At 41.8% G+C, this 27,876-nt stretch overlaps 1 protein-coding gene across 1 annotated transcript in view; it reads left to right on the top strand.

Annotated features, from left to right (window-relative positions):
• The first annotated feature begins 1,096 nt into the window (after positions 1-1,096).
• The window catches only part of STK24 (serine/threonine kinase 24), a 48,367-nt gene continuing 21,587 nt past the window's right edge, over positions 1,097-27,876 (top strand). The window contains exons 1-2 of the mRNA XM_084292679.1: positions 1,097-1,227; positions 12,932-13,162. Of these exons, the coding sequence (XP_084148805.1) occupies positions 1,186-1,227; positions 12,932-13,162 (273 nt within the window). The 5' untranslated portion in view covers positions 1,097-1,185. The remainder of the gene's footprint in view (positions 1,228-12,931; positions 13,163-27,876) is intronic.

The following is a 27,876-nucleotide window of genomic DNA, read 5'->3' as shown; positions in this document are numbered from 1 at the left end:
AAGGAATATCTTAGCTACAAGAAAAAGCTTTGAAGGGAGTTTATGTCTAACCCAAAGAGATCTTTTTATATTTTAAAGCTTTTTCCTGCAGTTGAGAGATTTGTATGGACTCTTCTCTGGTGGATTAGTACTTTATGCTGAGGTGGTTTCCTTTAGCTTGGCTGACAGGACTGTGAACCACCGTCCCACTGCCTGACAGGTACTTGTGGAGCTACCTAGGTGTTTGTGGGGGAGAAGGAGGGGACCTTTCCTGTTGGAAAGCGTGTGGAGGAGCAGACAAACCTCAGCCTCAGTAGGCCAAGGGCAGGGAGTGTTGTATGGCCAAGTTCTTCAAGGTTTCACCCAGGCCCAGGATTTCTCTGGTGCGGGGGAGACCCGCACTCCCGCCCCGCTTCTTCCCCCCTTCGCCAGCGCTGCCCAAACACCCAGGCTGTCGTTTTGGCTCGCTGCTTTTGCAAGAAGCCCTGACAGGAAGTCAAGTGCTTCCTGAAGCCGAGCTCTGGCGTTGCCGTGACCTTTATAAAGCCTCCTCCCGGAGGGGAGGCAGGGGGAGCCGGCACAGCCTGGGGTTTCGGCCCCATCAATCCATCCCTCCATCCATCGCCTCAGCCCGGCTCCCTTCGTTCACAGCGGGCTGGCTCCCAGCTCGCTCCACCTGCTCGGCCCCCCCAGACGGGGCTGGGAGGGGAGAAGCGGGGCTTTTAGTTGCCGGAAACAACGAATAAAATTTAAAAATTTATTTTTATATATATATATATATAAATCCTAAAAGATCCCAAACCCCGCATAGCCACAGCCCAGGTGCGGCGCTACGGGGCTGGCGGGGGGAGCCTCGCCCAGCCCCGGGGGCGATGCAAGCCCGGGCGGTGCGTGAGGGGGGAGGAAGAGGAGGAGGAGGAGAAGAAGGAGGAGGAGAAGGAGAAGGAGGAGAAAGAGGAGGAGGAGGGTCAATGGGAGGAGGGATGAGGAAGCCGCTGTTGCATCCGTGACGGGCGCCTGAGGAGCCGGCGCTTGGGACAGCCCCTTTGCTGCTGGCTCGGGGGGAGGGAGAGGAGGAGGAGGAGGAGGAGGAGGAAGAAAAAGGAGGAAGGAGGAGGAGTGTGCGAGCGCGGCCATGAGCTCAGCCCCGGCCCCCGGCGCCGCCTGAGGAGCCCCGGCCCCCTCCCCGAGGCCTCCGCCGCCGCCATGGCCCACTCGCCGGTGCAGGCGGGCCTGCCGGGCATGCAGGTGAAGGGCGGGCGGGGGCCGAAATGGCGGCGTGTGGGGTGTGTGTGGGGTCTGTGGGGTGTGTGTGTGGGGTGTAGGGTCGCGACACCGCCGGGAACAAGGCGTGCTGTGCCGCCAGCGAGGTCTGTGCACACTGGGTCCCTCCCTTCGAAGCCGCCGCTTTGCTGGGAGCACGCAGGGGGATGCGTCTCGTTGCCTTTTTTTCCCTCTTTTTCCAAAAAAATCCCCCCCCTCCAGCCAGTTAGTAGTGCTCCCCGGTGTTTCAGTCCGCGAGGCTCGGCTTTCCAGCCCCCTGATGCCAACAGAGGGGAAAGCAGGGCCCGAAAATGTTGACCTTCAGCCCATGCTGCAGTGGTCATCTGTAGGACTGGCTGGGTGGTGGTGGTGCTGGGTGGGTGGATGGATGGCTGGGGGCCGTGCATGGCCCTCAGGGCCCGACCTGACGGAGTTGGCTGGGTTTGTGCAGCAGCGAGATATATATATACGTCTACGTGTATATATTTAAACAACCAGTGTGGTTTTCTGGCGGTTGAGCTGCTTGCAAAACGCAAGCTGCTGGCAGAAAAGCCATAAGGGCATCAGTGCCTGCGTGCTCTTCTGAGCGTTCCCACATCGTGCTAGGTGCTCGCCTGCCCCGATCTCCAAAAGGAAAACTTAGGAGTGGGAGGTAAAGGTGTTTGGCATCCTGGACCGAAAGGTTTTGTGCTTCGTTTGGTGTAAGTATTGGTTTACTTGGGGTTGCGTGCTATTTTTTTTTTTTTTTTGCAAAGCAGATTCTGCCTCGTGAATCTCAGGTCTTTGCATAACCCGAGGGTTTGAATTTAAGATGTTATATTCGTAGGCATGGCCTGAGTTGTATGCTCAGGCTGGCACTGGATGCCAAACCGAGGATGTAGGCCCTCGCCCTGAACCGATTGCTCTGCCGCTCGGTAGGTACTGCTGCGGAGTGCTCGAGTTCACCTTCCAAATGCGAGCCCCTTGCTGATTGCTGAGACACACGGAAGTAATGTTTTCTTCCTTTACGAAGGGCTGGATTAATGTTCCATTTTCTGGTACTTATTTTGAAACAGAACCTGTATTTTAGGCTGAGAAAAGACAGATCTGGAGTGGCTGGGAAGTAAGAGAATGAGTTACTCCAGCAACATGCATGTACTGCCCATGTGTGGCATTTCATAATTGAAGGACCCATGCTTTTATTATTATTGCCTAGTTTAATTTGTTATTTAGTTTGTAATACCATGAGCTCTACTAAATCTGTAAGGCTGTCAGGATTTTTTTGTTAGTACACTTGGGGTTTTGCTGCAACCTCTTTATTTAGGACAGTTATTATTCTCATGAATTTTAATGTATTATTATTAGAGTTTCTTGACTGTTTGGGAACTTCACTGTGTCCTTTTCATGCCGTTGTTAAAGACCTAACAAAGATAGGTAGAAGCCTAAAATCCATGAGCAATGCGAAAGCTGCTTGCTAATTTTCTGCCCCCACTTCAAGATGCCTAGATCCATTTCCATTCTGTCAGAGTATACTGCAATCTTATAGTGGTCTCTTTTTAGCACACGATTCTTTTTGGCTCTATTTGCAGATAAATGTTCAAATATTAAGGTACATACTATGCGTGGCAGCTGCTTAAATAAGACAAAGTTTATGGTTTGTGGCTTCGGTAGGAGAGGAATAGAGCTCGGTTCTCCGAGGTATAATTAAATTGTCCAAATCATGGGACTGTGTTTTCTCTTTCTGTAGTGTGATCCTTTCTCCCCACCTACCAGCTTCTGCAACAAATGGTGTAAACAATGTCAGTGAGAAAGTTAGGCAGCTTTCTCTCGTGTCCTTTGCTGTGGCTTGTCCAATAGACCAATCTGTATCCTACTGTGAACAAGAGGAACTTCCTGACCCCAGAAACTCACGTGCAGGGGTAGCGCTTTGTTACGCCGTTTGGTGTGAGCAGAGGAGTGTGTAAGCAGAGCAGAGGAACGCAGGATTAATGTATTTCTCTCTGAACAACATATCTGATTGATGGTTGAAGAGTGATGCATGAAAAGCGAGTGGGTAGAGAGTAAGCCAAAGGAATGAGAAGCTGTGGAGGAAATGTGGGATGGTGCTGGAAGGCTGTCAAATCCAAGATTCACTGTCTGCTGCGACGCGGGCATGTTCTAACCAGAATAGAAACAGAGCTGGGTTTTGACCTAATTTTCAATGTGTGCAAATAAGTTTGGACTCGATGCTTGTACTGCCCTTAGTTTAAGGGCTCTGTGTTGATAGGCGCTTGAGTGTGTGGCACGCAGGGGCATCACCACTAAACTGTCAGAAAGTCGTCTTCATCCTCTCTGCTTTACGCAGCTGACTTAAGAAAAATGCCTGCTTGTCTGTACCGTGTGATATTTTCGCATGGCTGGCTCAGAAAAAGTGCGTGTGACCTGTAAAAGGGACTTTCAGACCAGACCGGCCTGCGCTTCAAGGCTGTGGTAAGCTTCTGGAGTTTCTTTCTGAAACCATCTAAAATAATAAAATACCGTGTTCGTAAATCAGTGGTATGGGTGCTTGGTGGGCTGTAATGCACTTTGAAGCCTGTTAGGAGTGCCTTGAACCAGAAAGCTGAGGATATGTAGGCTTGCAGAGAGAAGCTCAAGGGCTGAAGCTGCAGAACACGGTGCTGCAGTACATCAAGCTGTCAGATATCTGGCAGCCAGCAGTTTTAATGTAATCTTTAGCAATAAAATGCTAAAATTAATAGTTATTAAACCTCTTTCTCCTCTCTTCCCACACTTAAAAAGGTTTTGGGGTTAAGCTATGTCTGATTTGTTGCTGTTTTCCTTTGTTTCTGAAGTTTGAGAACTAGAAAAGCAGTTTTTTTTTTTTTTTTTTTTTTTTTTTTTTTAACCTCATCTCTTTGTGTAACTCTGACTGTGTGAAGTTCCTTTAAAATGAACCATCCATTATGGTTTTAACAAGAAGAATACTTTTGGGAACTCTTGCTGAGGAAAGATGAGTGGCTCCATCAACGTCAGATCCTGGAGAAGTGAGAGAAGCCCATAGGTGGTGTGTGCCTTTTGGGCACTGTGCTGTGTTCAGCCAGTCCAGTGCAGCAGCTGGAGTGGCTCTAGGTGTGATACTTGTCTGTGCTTCTGCAATACAGGTGGGAAAGAGTTTCACATGAATAAGAGCTCCAAATTAATCTACATGACATAATGGACATGGATACTGATGAACTGCAGAATTACCGATAAGAAATAATTATTTTGTGTCACCTTTCCTATTTCAGTTTCTTAAAGGAAAAAAAAAACAGCCAAAACAAAAAACTTTTTTTTTTTTCCCTGAAATGCCCTGAACTTTTTTTTTTTCCCAGAAAAAACATTTTGTGAGAAGATTTGTTTGTATTTCTAGGTGTGCCCGTATGCCACATTCATAAAATTCCGAATATGCTTTTAAAATTGCATCATCTTGAAGCCACAGCCTCTTGTGTATGATGCAACTTTTCTTTATCTTCCTCCCTTTCAGGTTTTTGGTAATAATAAAAGTGCTTAGTATCCCATAAAAAAAAAAAGTCATTTTTCATTCTCAGTACAAGAACTGCTGGTTCTTTATCCAAAATCTAAAATAAAATAAAATCACACCACCTTGCTGCAAGAAACCCTAGTTAAAACTTTAACTAGATTTCGGTAAGAACTTGACAAATGAATAGAAATGAAGGGCTGCTAAGTGTAAAGGCACCACTTCTGACTCAGTGAGTGTCTGAACTGTGAATTTGCGGGAGACTGGAAGAGTGTTTTGGAAAATGCTGATGTTTACTTGTGTGTTCTTGCACTTATCCCAGGATGTTCTCTCTCAGCTGCTGCAGGAGAAAGTGTTGGGGCCTCCAGGATGCTGTGTTCTGATCCAGCATGGCTCTCCTTGTGCTCTGACACATCGTGCACATTACTGTCTTCCCTATTATAATTCATTCTCCTTTTACAATAAACTGTTGTAGCTGTCTTGTGTGTGAGCTCTGTGTTTGGTAACCACAAAGCGTTGGGCTTTGAAGGCTCTGAAAAGGCTGTGCAGCCTCCGCTGCCTTGTGTCTGCAGCATGTGTATGGGAGATTACTTTTCCCCAATTTCAATTTTTTGAAGGGTTGTGCTCACTGCTCTTGTTTAAGTGATAGTTTGATAGAGTAACCTGCAGCAGTTCATTATTTGAAAGATCCTTGGACCATTGTGGTCACGGCTAACCTGTTGTAAAATACCCAGGGGACAGATGTCTGGGATTCAGTGGTGTATTTTAAGCTTGGTCCTTCAGCACGAGGACAGAAGGGTTTTCATTTTTGCAGGAACAGAGTTGGTGTCCTCTGGCTTTTTAGGTCAAATGCTGCATCAAGGCTATGCAGCAGTTGTCTGGAGTTTTTCTAGACAAGTCAACTCTTACCAACAGTGGAACTATTATACTGAGAAGACGTGTAGCAGCTTCTAGTGAATGTGTGCCTGCTGAGCTCTCTTCTCCGACACCCCCAAAATCTTGCCATTAAGCATAAGTGGAGGAGTGAGAGTTGGTTTCCTTTTGACATGCTGTGGATGACTTCTTGGGGAAGCTTCCTAGGAAGTCATCGTTGCAGGGTGAAACTTCAGTTCGGGTTTTATTAAACCACGGTACAGTTAACATGACAGCAGGTGAACTTAGATTTTCTCATTTTCTACAGTTCTTTGATCTTCTCTTCTTGTGGCCTTCGGGTCTGAGGTACTTGATGCAGTCAGCCCCAAAAGTGACAGATTCCCTCACAAAGAGCTGAAGGACTGAGGAAGATGGCTCCTGCAATAAGGATTGACAAGAGTGAATCCTTACTTGCCTGGGTCTGTTACCTTGCTTCAGCCCTTCTGTGGTTTTGGAGGGATCCATTTTAGATGGGATTTCCAGATATCTATTTAATTTTAAATTTTTATTTAAAGGCAGGGTGGGGTGTTTATACAGAGGTAGAGGAAGTAAGGAGAGGTGCTCTCATTTCCAAAGGCCGAGCTTACAAAATCTGGTTTCGCATCTCTGCTCTGGTATCAGTCACATCCACGATGGCCCGATGTCCTTATCAGTTACCACATTCACCCTTTTATCCTCTTAGTGTCTCAACACCAGTGTCAGCAGCCTCTGAACAGGAAAAGCACATTCCCATCGGGTGGCCTTCCAGAACAAGTAAATAGCTCCAGCACGGGTCCCCCACAGGCGGCAGCTCCCCCCAGCCCCCTGCTCCTGCGTGGGCTCCTCTCCATGGGCCGCAGCCTCCTCCAGGCCACATCCACCTGCTCCACCGGGGGCTCCTCCACCCATGGGGGGGCTGCAGCGTGGAGATCTGCTCCGTGTGGGACCCATGGGCTGCAGGGGGACAGCCTGCTCCACCAGGGGCCTCTCCACAGGCCGCAGGGGAACTGCTGCTGCCTGCCTGGAGCACCTCTCCCCCTCCTTCTTTACTGCCCTTGGTGCCTGCAAGAATGTTCCTCACTCCTCTCACTCTCCCAGCTGCTGTGTGGCGCAGCGTTTTTTTTCCCTGTCTTAAATCTGCTCTCACAGAGGCACAAACAACATCACTTACTGGCTCAGCTCTGGTCAGCAGTGGGGCCCTTACCTACCATGGGGCAGCTTCTAGATCCTTCTCACAGAAACCACCCCTATGGCCCCCTGCCACCAAAACCTTGCCACGTAAACCCACTACAACAGGGAAACACCACTTCATTTACTGAATTTGGGGTGTGGAGTGAGAAATTTTATCAAGAGTATTTTTCTTCACGTAAAAGGAAATGATTTTGTGGCTTGATACTCCATGACCAGTCCCAGAACAATTTTCTGCTTGGGTTTCTTAATTCATTATTAGAAACTTACATTTTGGTTTTGACTGTAAAAGTCAAAATTTCATTTTGACAAAATTAGGCACTCCTTTAAGCTGATATTTTTGGGTTGTATGCGTGATTGAGCTTTGCATCGTGATTGGCACAGGGTGACGATGGTGTTCCTAAGTTAACTGTTACCCACTAAAACCTATTTATTTTTTTCCTACCATGTCCCTCCCTGCCGTGTCTCCTGAAATCAAACTCTTGTATATCTTCAGGATGTCTAGTTGCAGAGTCAGACAAATGTAGTTTTCTTCTGAAGAGGTGTTTTGGATAGACAATATATATATATTTTTCTGTGATTTCTTTCATAAGCCAACAAATCCTTTGTTTATTGGAGGTATTTGTGTGTGGATCATTGCCTCTTGGTGGACAAGAGCAGATCTGAGAGTAATAAATCTTTGGGTTGCAGAGGCTTCAGGCTGTTGTGTGTGTTCATTCTGTATTAATATAATGCTATAGAAAGTCAGACTTGAATCAGGAATATTCTGGGAGTGCTTGTACTCGTATTCTCTTTCAAGTTGTGTTATTAGGCACCTATTAAGAGACATTTGGGGTGTCTTGTCAGATGATAGAATAGGTGCATGTCTCCCCTTAAATTATGGGATTACTGTAGATCCTAAAACTCATTCTTTCTTCTTTTTCTCAATTAGTATTAATGCAACATAAGTTTCCAAGCTTGTATTACTGAGATTTATTCAGCCGTGGGTCACAATGCTGGGAATTTCCACCCGAGCCACCACTTTCTGGCATGAAACAATAGCAGGGCCTGCGAGGCGTGATGCTCGCAGTGTCTGTGGGTGATTGATCTGAGCAAGTGCAGACAAGGGAGAGGCATCGTTACAAAGCTCTTCTTCGAGGCTCTTCCTTAGCTGTCTTTCACTCGGTGTCTAAAAGGCGTTCTGGATGTCAGCGCTGTGTCTGCTGGTGCTATCTGCTGTTTTCATTGCGTGCTGAAGGCACGGGGAGATTTCTTCAGCTGCAGCAATCTACTTTTAAATAGCGTGATGGATGGGAGGGAGGAGTACAGCTTCTGAAAGCTCCTAGCTATGGTATTAAAATGCTATGTTATTAAAAATGCAGAACGAGCTTGAGAAACTAGTTAAATTAGAATTCATGTTTATTTAAAATGTATTCTTTTTGAATGCTTGTAAAAAAAAAAAAAAAAAAAAAAACAGGTTATGATTAGGCAACGGTTAATTTTGGCATTGAACTCCTAAGGATGTACATTAAGTTGCTTTCTGAATGAAGGATATCATGACATTAAGGCATGACTTCTTTTCAGGGGACACTGAACCCAGAAGATGATACTAGTTCACTGGGAATTTGGAAGCATGTTTTGGAGATCCATCTTATTGATAAAGAACTAAAAGTTTCGTATTCCGAATCCCAGATAAACGCAGTTTCCTTGAAAGTAGGTGGAAAGGGGGTTGCACAGGGGATGAAGAATACTGTTATGATAGGCAACTCCTCCCCTAACCCTGCTTAAAACCTCTTCCAGTCTCATTAGAAAACAGTTTATAAGGGAGTTGAACTGGGGAACAGCCGTGAGTATTAGTAAGGCCACTGTGATGTGTTTGTCTTCATTTCTGTTCAACAACCCAAGTGTTTGAGAGGTGCAAGGTTTTAGAGCACCCCTGCCCCCCACCCTTTGGTTATAACCCACTGAAGTTTCATGGCAGAGTTTATGGCATCCTGCCTCTGTCTTATTGCAGTTTCCCACCAACTACAGGAAATGATCTTGTGTATTGTATCAGCTATTCATATATATGATATGTGTGTATATACCATGGAAAGCAAAAAGTTAGCAGCTTCTGAGAAAGGTAAAATGCTGTGTAGCAAAATTCAAGGCCTCTCTTTCCTGTAAGTAGTTGTTCCTGATACTGTGAAACCATTTAAGCATGCAATTTTGTTTTGTTGTGGATTTTTTCCCTTTATTTCTATTTTTATTTTAATATATAAATATTTTTGTGTATTTTTAGCTCGTCTTTGAAGTTCTGACTTGGATGTGAATAATTTAACAGTGTTACCAGCTGAATGGGGTCCAGTTGTAGGCCCAGTGGTCCAGTGTTTTGGCTTCGATGGTCTTTAGGAATAGATGTCTAAGAAAAAAAGTGTAAGAACGGAGTAACTTGCAGTACTTCCATGGCATACTTCCACAATTTTACTGCTCAAAGATTTCCAGAGCCAGAAGTGATTATGTGGATGGATTTCTTTATGTTCATTTTTATTTTATTCCATTAGTTTCTCCAGTCCTTAACGATTTTGTAGGGTTCATTGTCTGCAACACTCCATTACAGTGCGTATCCAGGTTTCTCTGCACATGTGTGAGCAAGGTTCAAACCATGTTATCTTTATCTCCCAGCGTGGAAGCAGACAGTAGTAATCACCAGCAGTCACAAACCAGTTGACCATGGAGTATTTCATATTCACCAGAAATCTCTAAACCTGGTTAGGTGATGGTATTTTGGGCTTGATAGGGAGAGAGGATTGGACTGATTAATTGGAAATTTGGTAAAATTAAAAGCATAGGAAAGAGGTGTTGAAAGGCAATTGTCTGCTATAAAAGCAGGCATTGAGAAAGCAGAGATCTGCAAGTGGAATCAGTTACCCAGATAATTGGAGAACTCGAACATGGGGATGGCTTGGAGTTATTGCAGGTTAAAGAAAAAAGTATATAATAATAACTGAATGAATAAGCTTTCGTAAAAGGAGATGAGAAATAAGAACTGGGATGCGATGTGGAAAAGGACTCCTGTTAAAGCTATGGCTTGGGTCAGAATGGTTATGAATAAAGTTAGACGGGTATACTTGATCTAACTAACTTGAATTTCAGTAACATTTTTTGTTGAGCTACAGGGGTGGTAGAATTAGAGATACATCTTACAATGCAGCTGGTTTTATGTATGTAGCGCTGGCTTTGAGGAGAGAACTGGACAGGTGATGGCAGGGGATGATGCTGCTGATTACCAAGGTTGTTCTTGACTGTTGGTGATGGAGATGTGGCCTTGGCAATGAAGAAACAAAAAAAAGGGGGGAAAAATTAGGCTAGTATTGAAGATCTGTGTGACCTTCAGGATTTGAATTGCTGAACAAACCAGCATGAAGTGCAGGGTGTCAGAAGTGTGAATTACTCCAAAGACCCTCTGCAAGAGGCTGGGTGCTCGTGAGTTGGAAATGCAGGGGGCCGGGGAGAGGCGAGTTTGAGCCAGGAGGCCAGGCTGAACAAATCTGATCTCGGAGTATTTTGGGACTCTCTTTATTCGGTAGGAGTGGGCGATGCTGATCAGTGAGCAGAGTGCCCGGAAGAGTTCACCTTAAGTGCAAGATATTTTTCTGGCTAATTAAGGTCAGAAGTAATGAATCTGACGTGGAGCAAGTACAGAGAGGTTACTGTAATTACGGTGAGAACGACGACGCTGCTTGTGATGAGAAATGAAGGGCTTTCTTCTGCGTGGTTAAACAAGCCAGAGGCTGAGAAGGGGTGGTTGTGGTCGGTGTGAGAAGTGTGAGAAGCCATGCGAACAGAAACCAAACCACCACTAACCATGCTTGTAATATTAGTAGGAAAATGCCATAAGCTCAGCGAAAGCCTGCGAAGAGTCAGCAGGAGAGTAGTGACAAAACCTATGGAAAGCATTTTTCTCTATATTCAGTCGCATAGAGAGAATATTTATAAAGCCATTTGAATATTTTGGCTCTGTTGGAAGTCTCTGCAGAAACAAAACAAAAGTTGTCAAGAATCCTTTCCAGATGTTATCTCGGAAAAATGAATGGGAATTGGCCGCTCGTGTAATTGCAAATTCAAGCAGCTCATTATGTATCTGGAGGCCTGATCTGGCCATTTCTGAAATAGAGCAGATCATTAAGGAGAGCCCGACTGGTAGTTTTCCATAAACGTAGGCTGCCAGCAGCTTAAGGCTCTCGCTTCAAACACCTAGTCTCCTGGGAAGAAAATTTGGACCTTCTCACACGGCAAGAGAGCTTCTTTTTGAACAGCTCCTACCTCCTGGGGCTCCGAACAAAGTTCAGGAATGGTAACTTTTAAAACTAAAAAACACGTTTACAAAAGCTCTGATTTTTGGAAGGTATGTACATACTCTTTCCTATTTATATATACTTATTTATATACGTTCCTTCCTATATATATATTTATTACTACATATATATAGTAATAAATGTTTTCACAAGGAGCTTGGAGAAGGATCTTACTGTAATACAATACTGTTTACATGGTATTAATACCAGATATTATCAAACCATTCATTTTCCAAGATGACCATAAGATTTTGATCATAAAAAGCTCAGACAGGACCAGTTCTTCCCAACTCCTCACAACTTCCAAACGCACTGCCTGAAGAAATGAGTGGCTTTATCTCTGAACTCAGACACAACTATCTGGTCCTCAAAACACCTAATTGAGCTGTGAAACTTGTGTGGCTCATAGCTTCGGGCAAACTAAAACGTCTTCTGGGTGATCTGCCTCTTGGGGCTGCAAGGTTTCATGATGTAACCTTTGAGATAGGAGAGCAGAAATAGAAGTATAGGTGGGAGATGCTTGATAAGCTCAACTTAATTGTTGAAGAGAAAGTGTTGGCTCAGCACTTGTCTGTAGGCATTTAGAGATTTATGCTAAGTTACCCATTTATGCTTTTGCAGAGTTTGTCTAAGTAGTATAAATTGTTCAGCTTAATGCTTATTTAGACATGACTGTGTTTGTCTGGTAAGAGCCTTTTCCTATACCAATAATACATTTCCACTTTGGTTAACACGAACCTCATCCTTTTAAGAACAACAGCAAGCCTTTTCAGGTGGCTCTTTCTTAAGGGGAAGAGTCTAAGTAATGCCACTCGATTTTCCTGCACATCATGACTGTTCCCTTCAGGTATGATTTATCCAGTGTATTTGTAACCTGAGTATTTTTAGTAGCTGTAGGGACTCCTTGCTGGTAGATGAAGAAGGCACACGGTGGAACTCAGCATCGGTGCAGTAGAAGTGCAAAGCTGGAGAGCAGCTGTAGCTAACTATACTTGATCGTGGAGAAAAACCAGCTGTGGCAGAACGGTTCACACAGGTCTTGAGTTCTTTTTTGGGGTGACGTGCTTAGGTAGGTGCTGGTAGTCCTCACACAACTCGCTTCGAGGTAGAATGTGTGTTAGGAGTGAATGAGTTCATTCAGCTGAGAGAAGAATAAAGTAAATCCTGCTCCAGGAAAAACTTGGGGTCAAGAATAAGGAGTCAAGAACAAGGATTCTTGGGGTCAAGAATAAGGAGGAATTATGGCAGCTCGTGCACGTGATCCTTAGTAGGAGAAAGTTGAAGAGAATTGCTTGCCACAACAACCAAGGAAATAGCCGGTGCATCAAAGAGTGGGAACAGAATCCTTACAGGATGAAATGTGTGAAAATCTCAGAGGAATAGGTCCCTGCATCCTGGGAAGGAAGCAGTTTAAAGAGGAAGGGACAGCAGAAAGGATTACTTTCATTGGTAATGATATTTGACCGACCTTAGTTTTAATAGAAACCAAATCTTTGGAAGGCTCTTTCGTTCTCAGTGTAGCTTATTGCCCAAGAAAAAGAAATTGAGATGATACCATTTTCTCATGCCAGATAGGGTAAATCCCTGTCACAGGGACTGTGATAAATTTGTACTTTATACACAGGGAAGCATAAATATTGCAATATGTGCATATAAAGGGTGTAGAAAGAACACATTAATTATGGAGATGGAAAAAAAAAGAGTACCTGGATAAATTGGAACATGTAGAATTTTTAAAGTGCTTGCTGCCTTTAAAAAGTCATCACGTTTCATTTTAGTGTTACAAATGCTTAGTAACTTTTCTCTTATTTTTTAACAGACTCTGAAGGCAGATCCGGAAGAACTGTTTACAAAACTGGAGAAAATTGGTAAGGGCTCTTTTGGTGAAGTTTTCAAAGGAATTGACAATCGGACTCAGAAAGTGGTTGCTATAAAAATTATTGATCTAGAAGAAGCAGAAGACGAAATAGAAGACATCCAACAAGAGATCACAGTGCTGAGTCAATGTGACAGTCCATATGTAACTAAATATTACGGATCCTATTTAAAGGTAAGATGCTCACAGTTGATGGTGGTTTGATTTTACCAGTAATTCTTTTCCAAGTTCTCCAATCGTGCCTATTTTCAAGGGCAAGGTTTCAAGCAGACCTTAGCTGAAGAAAAATCTATTTTTGTTCTTTCAATTTTAAAGAAAGAATGTGTTACTATATTTTTGGACAGAATTTAATGGGAAAAAAAGCATGTCTTGCCACTTCTGTACAAAAGGAATTCATTTAAATGATGACATCAATTTGCTGAGCTCTTTCTAAGTAATATGTGTAGATTTTCCTAATATTAGGAAAATGCAACTCTTTAAACATTGGTTACGTTCAGAAAACTATTACCTAAGTCTGTATTTGAATAGTCAAAACATGGAAAACAATGCAGGGTCAGCTGTTCTGCAAAACTTGATTTTTTTTTTTTTATCAAGGTCTGCTGAGTAGCAAAGTATAGGTTGCTTTTCTAAGGAGGCTGAACCAGCCTTGATTTGAATGCTCTATAAGTCAAAAAAAAAAAAAAAAAGTTAATCTACTAACTCATTAGCAAACAGCCCATTAGCCATAATTTAAGCTAATAGAAGGGTTTTCCATTAACTGCTTTTAGGATCTGCTTCCCTTCCATCCTCCCTGAGATTTTCCTGAGAACTTTAGATTTCAGGATTTCAGGGTTCAATTTTGAGTGTGCCAAATAGGTGATTTTTTTTTTTCCTTTTTATTTTTTTTTTCTTTCTTTCTGGTGGGGGGTGTTTTTAATTGGCTGGATAGAATGGTTTGTTACCTCTAGCAGGTAGGGAAAATATCTGGAAGCTTTTGGTGCTACTTTATTTCTGTGGTCAGACTTTGTGTCCCCCATCTGGGCAGCTCTTTTTAACAGCTGACAAGCTGGTTAAGAGACTGCTCTTGAAAGGGTTTGAAATTGAGTAGGCAGAAAATACTTCTAAATTAAATTTCAGTCTGCTTTTGTGGAAACATTCTACTTCATCAGCAAAGATGTGAAGGTTCTGGAAGTGGGATCCCTTTTTATCTCTGGATTTCTGAGATTACCAGTTGGTTTGCAAGGACAAAGGACTGTTTATCTGAATCCAGGAGATGCCTAACTGAAGGGGCAGACGGTTTGTCCTTTCGTCCTTGTGCTCTGAACCTGTTTGCTTGGACAGTTTATCACGGAAGGCATTGTAAATGGTTTCAGGCCCGATAACCTGTCACCAGTACTGTACTTAAGTTATGTATAATTCAGGTCTCGGAGGCATCATGTTGTGGTTTAACCCTGGTAGGCAGCTGAGCACCACGCAGCTGCTTGCTCCCTTCCCACCAGTGGTGTGGGGAGGAGAATCAGAAAGGTAAGGGTGTGAGAACTTGTGTATTAAGATAAAGAGAGTTGAACAGCTAAGGCAAGCAAAACCAAACAAGGAATTTGTTCACTACCTATCGACAGGCAGGTGCTCAGCCACTTCCAGGAAAGCTCATCATGCATAATGGTTCCATGAAAAGACTCCAAACGTCCCCCCTTCCTCCTCCTTTACCCCAGATTTATTGCTGAGTGTGATGCCACACGGTATGGGACATCCCTCTGGGCAGCCTGGGCCAGCTGTCCTGGCTGTGTCCCCTCCCAGCTCCTGGTGTATCCCCAGCCTCCTCGCTGGCAGGGCAGTGTGAGAAGCAGAAGAGTCCTTGGCTCTGTGCAAGCACTGCTCTGCCACAACTAAAACATCACTGTGTTATCACCACTGTTTTCATCATAACACCGTACAAGCTACTAGGGAAAAAAAAAATCTATCCTAACAAAACCAGAACACATCAGGAGGCACGATTGACTATAGTAAATTAAATGTATTTTTCATCATAGCTTTCATTACTTTTTTGAAACTTATCAGTCCAGGTTTAGTAGTGAAGCGTGTCTTGTAAGAAAGGCAGAGATTGGATTGATTTATTTATTTCCATCTGGACTGTATTCCTGCTTCAAATCTTTTCCTTCTACAGGAGAAACAGCAAGATCTTTTAGAATGCAAGACAAATGGTTTGAAGTTTGATGGGAATGCTACTTAGTAGTTTTCACAAAGCACAGTGGCAGTGTGGTAAAGAGAATCCAGTGTCCAGTTTTGAACTGAGCGAATGTCAAAATTTTGTGAAGACAGAAAAAGCAATAGTGTCCTTTCTGTTTTCAGTGCAGTAGTCTGAATTTTCCAACTTGATGTGTAGTTCCCCAAGATGCTGCACTAACACTGGCTGTATGAGATTCAGTTACTTCTGAAAGAAAGCATAGCTCTTTCTAAATGTCCTGCTGGTAACCCGTGTTCACTACTTCAGTTCATTGTGAATTTATATTGTTTTGCAAGACACTTTGTGCTACAGAACTTTTGGTCTTCAAAATAAAAAAAACACCTTTATTTCTGCTGTCAAAAATTAACGTGGTGTTCTGGTGATGCCGATGTGATGAAATCTTGTGAAGGAAACGTTATGCAGTTGCATTAGCTGTTGGAAATAAGAGTCAGATCTATTATTGGGTAGCAGTGATGTGTCATCACTAATATAGATGTGCTTAAGAAAGAACATATTAATGTTTAAGTGAATTGGTTAATAGTCTTGGCTGGGAATCCAGGTTTATTTGCTTCAAAACTCTGTTGCCTGTGCAAGCTGAGATTGCCATATTTAAGGAAAGGTCTGACCATCATTTAATTCTGTCAATATCTACGAGATTTAAACACTAATTACAAGAAAGAGATCAGGTTTTTCCTCACAGAATGATATTAATGAAGTGATCAAGCAGGAAAACGTAAGATCTTAGGGTATGTTGCCTGCCACTGCAGCAATTATTATTCTTTAAAGCCTGTGCTGGGTGAGGAGAACTGGCCCTGTGTCTGGTGGATGGATCATGGGCAGAAAGAGGAGCTTTTTTGTAGAGAAATGTTAAATTGATTTTCTGTGAATTACATTTGACAGGCAAATAATGATTCCAATAACAATTATGCTCTATCTTTCTCTCTCTCTCTCCCTCTCATTTTCTTTATTCTTCATGCTCCAGATCAGCCTTTGTTTCCTTGGGTTTCTTACACATCCTTTTGTGAGCTGAAGAGGTGTCTTTTATTATGTAATAACTTCTTTTTTTTCCCCTCAAGTATTCCCATGTCAATTGTTAAGTAGGAATAAGTAGCTTTTATGAGAACTTTCTGGTATTTATATTGTTATAACCAGTTTGAAGGCGTCAGAAAAGAAGTATTTCTGTCCCATCTGGGACTCTGCAGACCCGATGATGAATATTTCATGTCCCTTTGTAGGGAAAGCTTGTGGAGCTGCAGAAGACCTGTTCTGACATCTTCTTAAAATCTGTCAAACATTTTAAAGGTATTCTTTATTTTCATTAAGGGTGGTTAACGTGATGGTAATACCACGAAAACTTATATTTTTGAAGGTTCTCCAGGTAGCTGGAATGTTTAGGTAGTTTTTCTTTCATTTATAAACATCTGAATCATATTTCTTTGAGAAATTCTTCTTGTACTGCTCTTCGTTCTCTGTTATTCAATGCCTGCTTCAGTTCAGCTACGTGATTATACAAGCTAGTGTGTTAAGGGAGCTGTTGCTTGAAATTTTAGAAGGCTTGTATAATATTGCTGTGCGTGCCTGAGGCCTCTTACTGGTGTCGTGATGTTCGTGAGAATAGCTCGTCAAGCTTTTGGTGTCTCCAGAACAACACAGATGTGGAAGTACAACTAAAAATGGGTGGTATCTCTAATGAGTTAATGACAGTTGCTGCGTCCTAGAAATACTTGTTTCTAAAAGTGGTTTTTAGCTATGCTTTTCAGAGCAGTGTGATGGACCTTGCGAAATTTTCTTACTTTTTTTTTTTTAATAATATATATTTTGAGTTCATCTTTTCAGGAACATATTTACTTTATAGCATTTTTTTTATATCCAGAGAATAAGCCATATCTATATGTGTGAAGTATTAACTTTAACATGGAAAGTGAGACTTAAAAAACAGCTTTCTGCTTGCATGGAACAGGTCTTCTTTCTCTCTAGGTTTTTTGGTTGGAGGTTTGTGTGTAATTGCTGAGTTTGTTTAAACAAAGCTATAAGCAGTAACGAAGTGGGTTGTGAATATAAATTAATTTGAGGAACGGCTCCTTGTCAGAAACCCCAAAGTCTTTATATAAAACAGAAATGCAAGTACGAAGGGCACACTTCAAAATATGGTAGGCTCATGTTCCCACTCTATTAGCACAAAGGGTTTTTGTCTGTTACAGGAGGTCATAAATAACTAGATGGTTGCTCTTGGAGCATATCACAGCAACATGGTTTATATGGGTGCATATATCTAAAGGGACTGACTCCATATCTGCCACGGTGCGTTAAAAAACCTGTACCAGTGCTCCTTTATGAAGTAGGCCTAATGAAGTGGGCAATGACTCCATTCTCTCTGCTGTGGGGGCCATATCTGTTCTTTAATCTCTTCCAAATGAAAGGTTCATCTGCTCTGCCTGTGATCTGATTAAATGCTCCATGCAGAGGAATATAGCTCGTTTTAGATTCTTACAAAGCTGATTTATGAAACCTGGCTGGGTCTGTCGCCTTCTTTAGATTTTAGGTAACAGCATCCACTGCTTCCTTTGTCATGGAGTAAGGATTCTCTGCATTTCTTGTCAATCTTGTTTTTAAATTATCTAAAGTTATTTTCCATCTCTTCTGAGTTTTGCTGTACTATATCCTTTTAACAGTGTTGCTGTGCCATTTATTCCAAAACTTCTTTCTCTGTAGGAGCCAGTCAGCTCTGCTTTCTGCATCTCCCTCTGCTTCACCAGCTTTTCAAGAGCTTAGATTTGTTTCTAAAGTTGTTCCTCTTGTCCTGTTCAGTCCAAGCTGTTTGGAATCTGTTTTAATTCCAAGATGGAGATGCCTTTCTGAATTTTTTTCTTCAGCTGTGTTAGTAACATTAATCATTGTTTTATTGTAACTTCATAATATTTTCGTATTTATTTTTTCTTGGATTACTACTTAGAAATGTATTAGTTTCTGTTATTTTGTCCTTATATGATTGAAGAATAGTTTTGGATAATCTTGGCCCCCTTTTTTTTTTTTTTTTCCATATATGTGTGTTACTCAAAGCCAAGCTTAATACATGGATAAAAACTGAGATGTACATGTTCATGTATGTATACGTACATATATAATGTGTGTGTATATATATATGTAGTCTTTAAGTCCCTGTCATAGACTTTTCTACAGATGAATGTAATGATAGAGCAAATGATCACTAAGTAGTTTCAGCATTCAATATAGACAGATACTAGTGATAGAAAACCAATATTTACCCAGTTCTATAATGTATTTAGAAAAAAATAAATCTCTAAGGTCATGTTTTTTCATCTTTCAGATGTATTTTTCTGGCACCCTTTGTAGCTTTGGAGATGCCCTCTTTTGAACTGCTTAAACTGGATCCAGTGAGACCCAGACTTCTGGTTTATTTCCTGCTTCTTTTTACCTGGAAGGCTTTGCATTCTGTAAAACTACTTAAGAATGATTAAAAAAGAAATCTGTAAAAAGAACTGACAGTGGTAAGAGTCTTAAAGGCTAGCTGCTGATGATTTTTCTTTTACTTTATACCTGCACCAGTAGTTACTTCTATGTCTTGTTATACTACAATTACAGCTCTAAGTCAAACTGTCATTCATACATACGGCAAGAAAACAGAAAATAGCTGCTGGTTAACTTTTATGAATGACACAGTATAGCCTTGAAAATGTGCCACTTCTATGAAGTTTGGTTAACTGGGCTCTGTAGAACAACACGCTCAGGTAAATGAAGTCTAGGAGCATATATTTTTTGAAAAGCAGTGATTCTGAAAGTAAGGTATAGTTTATTTTAGACAGTCAGATGAACGTGAGGTCCGTAAGTAACGCTGTAGCTAAGCCAAAATAAATCACGTATTGGCTAGGGCCTTGGTGGAGATGGCATCAGTGATACCTGAAATAACAATGTCCAGTTCACTGCGGGGCTGGAATGCATTCAATGGAGAGCTTCAGGAACAGTTTGAGGTCTGGAAAGCCCATATTCCAGGGACAGGCTGAAGTTCAGCCTTGATTTTTATCCAAGAGAAGGTTGGGAAATGGCTTATCTGGACATATGGAAACTTATGCTTGTTGAAGTGCTGATGGGTCAGTGCTTTCTAACCTGTTGTACCAAAATAGGACAGGATGCCGTGGGTGAATGGCCAAGCTAAGAGAATTACATCTAGAAATGATGTGTACTTTTTTAAAGGGAAGATAAAAGCTTGCATACCTCAGTAAACTCAAGGGTGTTAGAGTGCATATGTTGAATATTCTTGCCACTGCTATTTACATAGTGTAATGTTGAATGCAAGTGTTTATATGTGACTTTAACATGTTTTATGTCAGCATCCTTTTGCTTTACAGCTTTAACTGGCTTGCTTTAACATTTATGAGGATTTTTGAACTGATGTGACCCTAAGTGAGTGTGTTAGGAACAAAATGAGGCACGACTCCACGTGAGGCAGTTCGTGTACAGGTATTCTTGCTTTCCTTCCAAAGCCCCTCATAAACCCCCTGGTTCTCTCCTGGCAGAGGAGTTGGACAGGTGTCTGTCCTCGCTTGTCCACTGTAAATGAGAAAATGCCATCTGCCTGGACAGCCCTGATGGAGGTAGAAGGGAGTTTCTGGAACAGTTCTGCTAGGCTTTCAGGTCTGGGTGGAGTACCTATTTAAAGAAGATGTTGAAAGCTTCCATTAACACAGCCCATAACAGCCATAAATAAGACAAAAGCAAGAGTCTATGAAAGAACCTGTACATTCTGTTTCTAGCATGGGTGGTTTTATGCCGAGGCCCTGTTCACACTGAAAATAGTTTGCTCCTTTCAAATTTCAGAGACGATTACCTTGCAAGTCTGAACCTTAGTTGCCTATAGTCTTTACTACTTGAGTGTTTGCCTGTAGCCTTTTCTTGTGCTCTTTAAAGAGAAAGGAGTTCCTCATTTGCATTGTCTTTATTCAAAGATATTATTTCTATTTGCGACTCAATTTTTTTGTTCCACTACTTTCAGTGGTCCAAGAGATTCTTATTTCTGGAATCTAATGTAGATATTATTTTTTTCTGAATCTGTGAAAAAATCTATCTAATACATAGTGACTTCAAGAATTTTTCCTGTTTATCAGTGTAATCGTTTCTGAACTGCTACACTTCTATGGGTAAATAATTCTTACTGTACTGGCCTATTGAGATTGGGAGGCATCACTAGTATATCTGAAGGCAAACTGAGAATTTGTAATAACCGTATTTCATGTTGTCCAGCAGCTAGGTACTTAACCATGTTGTTTTAAATCAAATTTTAGAAAGCTCAATGTAAAATACTGTCTCTTGGAAGTCGTATGTGTCATGCTTGTTGTGATAACCCTTGAAAGCTCCATAATTTCACGTTTTGATACCTGTTTTTAGGCTGATCTCACAGCTGGTTGCTGCTGAAATAAGCAGCAACAGCATCTCATTCCCATCCTGCTTCCAGGTTTCACCCCTTCCAAAATCACCTCTTACGGATTAGCCAGACAGGTGGTGTGGGTTCAAGGCAAAAAAAGGTGGAGGGGGTGAGCCCAGAAATTGGGAGGCTAAGGGAGAGAGGGATCACTTTTTTTTGGTAACAAGCTTTGTTGCTTGTTGAAGCTGTAACAGGAAGCCTCATATTTAGCTTGGCCATGCAGATCAGGATGACTTAGCAGGGTTTTTTAACAGCGTATAACATTGCTTGACATATGTCCTTTTGTGGTGTGTGGTAACTGCTGGCCTGTGAGATATCTGAAAAGGGAATGTCAGTATGGCATCTAGGTGCAAGCTTTGTTTGTCTGCTGCTGCAAGGGGAAATCCAGCTCTGCCTTGTGACTCGCCGCTTCCTCGCCCTAGCACCAGCACCTTTTTGCACTTTGAGTGAAGAGGTTCAGCTCAGTGAGTAGGCAAAACTAATTTTTATTTTATTTTTTTTAAAGTAGGGGGTAGTGGAGGAGATTGTGCGCTGTTTTGTGGACACACACTGCCACTTCGTTATTTATGAAACCTTTTTAATCAGCCAGCAGTAATGCTGGTGTGTGTATTGCCCAAAGAGGTCTCCTGGAGGATGACCACCAATCTATATTGATCTTACGTTCTTGGGTGCTTCTAGGATGTTTGCCATGTTGATTATAAACTTCTCTCCACCATAATCTTGTCTCATAATAGTTACTATGTTTGTGTCATATCTCCAGTGTTAACATTAGGCAGTTTTTATTGCTCAGTAAATTTTCTTTTCCTTCAATATCTTTGGGCATTTGTACAGTTCTTCAGGCCAAATGAAGCTTAGGTCTTCATGTGGTTTGAATGGAGGTGGTTGTGTAAAAGGAAAAATGTCATGTTCTTCCCATGTGTAAAGGAATAACATCATGGCACCTTACGGAACAAGTTAAAAAGCATATTAAAATGCTTGAATGTATAGCTTTCAGAAACTGTTATTTGAAAAGTAGCTTAGAAACTCAGAAATAGTGAACTTCTAAAGGAAAGTCCCACAGTGAATAAATAGGTTTGTGCTGTGTTAGTTCTGATGAAAAGAACTGTGATGTTTCAGGAACCATTGTTTTCAACTAAGCTCTTAAGGTTTGTTTCTCTATTTTTTCCCCACTTTTTTCACCATACTAAGAAATTCTTAAGCTACTACGTAACCACAGTTGGGGGAAAAAAAGGTCATTTGGAGATTCTGAGGCTTTTTCCTGCTCTGCTTTCTTTAACAGCTCCTTGGAACAGCAATTTGTACGAAGGAAATGCAAACACAGGGAGGAAGGCAAAATGGAAATGAGGGGTGTGAATAGAGGGTGGTTTTAACAGTAATTAGATGCCAAAGGAAGTGGTGTTTGAGAGGGAAAGTGGAAATTACATGTTTTACAGGGATTGGAGGAATGAGCTTGGCAGAAGCCTGGGTTGAAGATCCCAGCCAATTTTAGGGCTGATAAATACGGCTTCATCAGTAGCTAAGGGTTTAGAAAAAGGATTGGCCTATGAATATTCTGTAAAAGGAGCAGTGGGGTTCAGTGATAATGTGAATGCATCAGTGAAAAGGAAAAGAGAAATAAAGACTTAGAGGCTGCAGAGCAGGGATGCAAAAGATCTGGGGAGCTGTAGACACAAGTGGTAGAAAGGATTAAACTGATGGGTGGATTGATATTTCTACAAAGGAGAAGAAAACTTGAGTTGGACCTTTCCTTTGGAATTTAATTTGACGTAGTGGTAAGCAGGAACAGATGGAAGCATTAGAAAAATTGTTTTCTGGACAATGGAGGTGAAGGGGTTCCTGTGTGCCTTATTTTTTCTCTTGGAAGTTTGTTTCTGGTCCAGAGCAGGTGGTAATTTGTAAGAGCTGAGTGTAACTGATAGCAGCTATTGCAGTGAAATAGGTCTAAGGTACTTACGTGCTAATAAGGTGGCATTTTGGTGGATTTTTTTTAGCTAATTCCTTTTTATTCATTGGATGCAAAGAAGTTGACTTGATAGTTTTGCTTTTGTTATAATGCAGTTTGCCTGGAGGAATGAATTCTGCAAGCTAACGTTGACATACTTTTGCTTTCAATTTCTCATTTTGGGATTTTGTCGAGTATTAATAATCATTTGGTGGTCTTCTCTCTAAAATGCAGCTCTGTATAGATTATGATTTGATTATGGATCACTCACTCATTGATCTTTGGGAATAGATCTGCCACAGATTGGAGTTATTTCTTTCCCACTAAGTATGGACTGGGTAGGCATGGTTATGAAGTAGTTTTTTGCCTGGTGGACAGGGAGGAAGGGAATGTCTATTGTCAGCCATGCTAGGGGATAAAAAAGCTTAACTGTTAAAAGTGTAATGGGTGTAAGCAACATGTTTTTTCACCTACCACCTCCACTTTTGAAGAGGTAAGAGGGAAACTGGCTATAGATAAGTGCAAAATGGAAGAGTATGGACTCCTGTACACTTAGTGTTCATAGAACCACAGAATGGTCTGGGTTGGAAGGGACCTTAAAGATGACCCAGCTCCAACCCCCTGCCATGGGCAGGGACACCTCCCACCAGCCCAGGCTGCCCACAGCCCCATCCAGCCTGGCCTTGAGCACCTCCAGGGATGGGGCACCCACAGCTTCTCTGGGCAGCCTGTGCCAGGGCCTCACTGCCCTCACAGTGAAGAACTTCTTTCAGGTATCTAACCTAAATGTACCTTCTTTTAGTTTAAAACCATTTCTCCTTGTTGTATCACTACCTTTCTGTGTAAAAAGTCACCCTCTGTCTTTTTTATAAGCCCCCATTAAGTCTGCGGTGACATCTCCCCAGAGCCTGCACTACTCCAGGCTGAACATCCCCAGCTCCCTCAGCCTGTCTCCACAGGAGAGGTGCTCCAGCCCTCTGACCACCTTTGTGGCCCTCCCCTGGCCCCGCTCTGACAGCCCCACGCCCTCCTTGTGCTGTGCTCCCAGGCCTGGACGCAGCCCTCCAGGTGTGGCCTCCCCAGGGCAGAGCAGAGCAGAGCAGAGCAGAGGGGCACAATCCCCTCCCTCCCTGCTGGCCACCCCTCTGGGGGTGCAGCCCAGGACGCAGTCGGCCTGCTGGGCTGCAGGCACACACTGCTGCTGGTGGCGAGCTGTTTGGCCACCAGCACCCCCACGTCCTTCTCCGCAGGGCTGCTCCCAGTGAGTTCCTCTCCCAGGCTGTGCAGTGTTCTGTAGAAGTGGTTACCCACTGCTTTAGAAAGTGAAATGCGAGCAGTTCTCTACTTGTGTAAGTTTTTCGTGCTTATTAGCTAGGAACCGGTTTTGCAGCCGCCACAAGAATTATGCGTCTATTTGCTTTTACTACAGCACAGTTTGGGTTTGGTGTGAGCTAAGGTTGCCCATCAGCTTGGGGCTTTGGGGAATCATGTGCTTAGTATGACAAGCCCAGGCTTGTGACAGCTGGGCTGTAAGGATGCTGCTCTGTGACGGAAGGGCATGTCCCCAGGAAACACGCCAAGGAGCCTGAGAATATGGACACTGTTAGGGATGACTCAGGCGAAGGGAAACACGGAGCTCGTGGCTCTAGTATGTTGGGATGCTAACACAAGTCTGCTAACTCTAAATGTTGTGCAAAAGGGATCTTTTATCAGTGCGACAGAACTTTCATTGTTGTTTTTTTCTTTTGTTTTTTTCCTCTAGCAAGTGGCTCTGCAAGCTCTGTTAGACTAGCACACAGCAAAAAGAATGCATTTCGGGATCAGTTGTATACTGCCATGGTATCTGCAAGAGGTCATGATTGAAGAGGGACTGCTGCGTTAGGTTGTAGGATGCATTGACCATTCCTCATGTCTAGAAATGACAATTCTCTTTTCCTTGGGATCTGAACAAGGCAGGAATTCCAGTGTGTTGGAAAATGATTCCAAAAGCAAATAGCATTTTTTTTTATACAATTATACATACATAATACTGTCCCCTGAGGGTGCTGTTCTGCTTAGTCTGAAAAATCACATTGCCTGTGTTTTTCGTGGAGTACACAGTGTCCAACAATTCTTCTTTCTCCTTAGTCTCTGTTCTGCGTTGGCTACCTGGCAGATGCGTTTATTTATTTTTTCCTTTGTGGTTGAACGTTAGATGGCTGACAAACCTTGATTAAAGGACATAAATGCGCCACATGCAAAACCACAATGATTTCTTTGATTGCAGGGACCTTTTGGCCAGCTTGCATAAGGACTTGTGTTTAGAAGAGAACCTTTGGGCTCACCTGTATCTCCCTCCCCTCAAAGGGATGGCAGCCCGAGGACAGCTAGCATTCATCCTGACGCCAAGAGACTTCAAAGGAGGTAAGCGCCTCAGAAATGCTCCCCAGACAAAATACGCTCATCAGCCCTGCACCCCAGCGTGGTAATAATCTTCAGTACAGCATTACCATCTCCTAAAGGTTTTTGTTCATGACTCCTTCATGAAAATCTTTTTGAGAACTCCCTGAGGCCTCATCAGCTGGTTGCAGAGCCCCATTAAGATTTGTGAAGATACGCATCTCTGTCAGTAACCCTTGTCCATTTGTGCCCTCAGTGTAAGGCAAAAAGATACTTTATACTTCCTGGGTTTGTATTCGGATGTATGCTCCCCTCCATCCCTTGTGTTGTCTTCCATACTTTGGATGAGATTCAAAACTTGAGCTTTTCTCAATGCACGATCCTTAAAGATAAAGTTGGGGGGAGGAGGGGAGAAGAAAACCACATGCTTGCTCCACATAGTTTTAAAATACTTTTTTTCTTTTAATGGATCTCCAAATAATTAATTTTATACCCAGATATTTCCACCTAATTCTTCATGTGTTTAGACTTCTAGAGAGCTTTACCTGAGGAAAGTTCCACAGAAACAAAATGCTGCATTTCATTCTCCTGTGAAATAGATCTTTTGGATTTTTTTTTTCCTGTCAGAGATGCCACCTAAACATAGCACAGCTGTCTTTCTTTATATCTTTTATATCTGTATACACTTCTAAATGCCTGTAGAATTATTATGGTAGGGAGATGAATTGGAAATGAACAGTTGTTTATCTTGAAATCAGAACTGTAAACACAGTAATCCCATGTTAGCTGTTAGCTTTTTTATTTATTTTTTATAAAAGCAAACTTTTCAGGGGTGACTTCTGCTCCCCGCCCCATTAGATCATCCATAGGGAAGCTGAGCTATAGGTCTTGCTTTTCTTGTTCTTATTCCAGTAAACATTATCTGAAACCCACTAACCCTCTAGCAATGTGGCTGAAAACATGAGGAGGAACTTTCTTGCCAATTTTTTTTTTCTTATGAGAATATTTGTGAGTAGAGTAGACTGTTCGTAAAAGTGAATTATGTATTTGCTGAGCAGATTTTGTCTAGGGGTGTGGATTTGGAAAGTGTAGTTGACAGACCTTTTAAGATGTATCTGTTCCTAATGTCCTATATGACTGCAGGTATCCTGTGCAACAATTTTTGTCTTGTTTTTTCTTTTATGATTTGGGAATATTTTTTTAGCTGATAGCCTGACTTCTTTAAGCCTGGGGAAGAGCTTTCTGACTATGTAGAGGACTTCTAATATTTGCCACCTAGTTGGCTTTCTTACTGGGCTGTCCTGTATAAATACAAGGGTTTGTAGGTTGTACCTTAAATATGTTAAGGTCATCCTATAAAATAAGAACCCATCTAATTCTTTTCCAGAGATATATACGTGTAGATTTACCTATGGATTTTATGAACAACTTGCAGCTGCTCCAGGCTTAAAATGTTTATATGTCCTGGTAAAATTGATAGATTAAACTAGCTCATTTTCTGTTTATGTTCAACAATTGTTTGCTGGTTTTTCTTTCCTTTTTTTTTTTTTTTTTTTTTTTTTTCCCAAATGCTGAGATTTTCTGTTGCAATAATCAGCATTCATAGTTTCATTACAAAATTCATTTGTAATCTTCTACATTTCAAATGTAAATATAGTGGTCAACTGTAGGATTTTTTTTTTCTTAGTATGTAGTCTTTCCACAATGTGTTATTTCTATGCCCCTTCTGGTATTCAAAGAGGCAAAATATTCAAGTGTATATATATGTATATATATTTAAATCAAATTAAATGAATGAAACTTTCACAACTGCTTTGTTTTTCCTTTTTTTTTTTTTTTTTTTTTCCCTTCTGGGAGTTATTCTAGCACTTTTTTTTTCTCAGCAAGTTACTACTGAAAGTGCAGAAAAGAGCAGTACCACACTGAAGCTAGTGTAAATCTTATCAAGTTCATTTTGTTCCTGTAAGACAAGCTAAACAGAATCACAAATATATATTTTATTAAGGGGTTACCCTCTTCTGGGAGTGGATGAGAAGGAAACAAAGGCATTTTTTTATTTTCTTAATTTGAGTAACTTTCTAGAATCAGTGGAAGATTTTTTATTTTTATTTTTTTAGGGTTAAGAATTGCTACACTGCTTTCTAGCTTGTTGGTGGATATTGATTATAATAAAACAAGAGACCTAGCTATATGTGGGAGGCGTTAAGTTATTTGGAGGCTCTGAAATTCATGAAATACTTAAATGCCTTTCTAAGGCAAATCTAGTTATTCCTTTGTCAATTTTTTTACTGGAGAAAACTGATGTTCAGAGCAATTTTTTTTTCTTCTCTCTTTGGAGCCTGTCAATTGGTAATAGTCATTCATGTAAGAAGAAAAATGAACTTTATCTGTGGTCTTCAGTAGTATACCAGATTATCTACTTCAGCATGACTAGATTTTTGCTTCTGCTTTCTTGCTGAATAAGTATCTTGATCTGTACTTTATGACATCTGCCTTTGCTCTTCTTACACTTCAAAACCCCAAAGCGGGGGGATACCAATTTTAAGGATGGCAATTCACTGCGCCTGTTTGGTGTTTCAGTTGCTGTTCAGTTTCTTCACCTTTCTGAGAGCACTGGACAGTCCTTGAAGACACTATTCTAAGGCATGGACCATTTGTTGTGACAGGATGGGGAGGAGAAAAAGGGAGGGAGAGGACAATTTATGCAGAGAGTATCTTTGTGTGACTTTATATGGAGTATCTGGTATAGAGTATCTATCTGTGACTTTAGCCTTGTTCTCTCGTGAAATAGTGTCTTTTGTTCTTCAGAGCCAACCATTTTTTTTCCATGTCATGTGATTTTCAGGTTCTTCAGCTATCAGCATCTTTATGTAATATAGATGGTGTTTTTTTCTTTTTTTTTAATGGAATCTGATGTCGTAAAC

The sequence above is a fragment of the Netta rufina genome (assembly GCF_964035555.1).
Source record: "Netta rufina genome assembly, chromosome: 1".
NCBI lineage: Eukaryota > Metazoa > Chordata > Aves > Anseriformes > Anatidae > Netta > Netta rufina.
The sequence above is the reverse complement of the archived record's forward strand: the minus strand, read 5'-3'. Positions and strand labels throughout refer to the sequence as shown.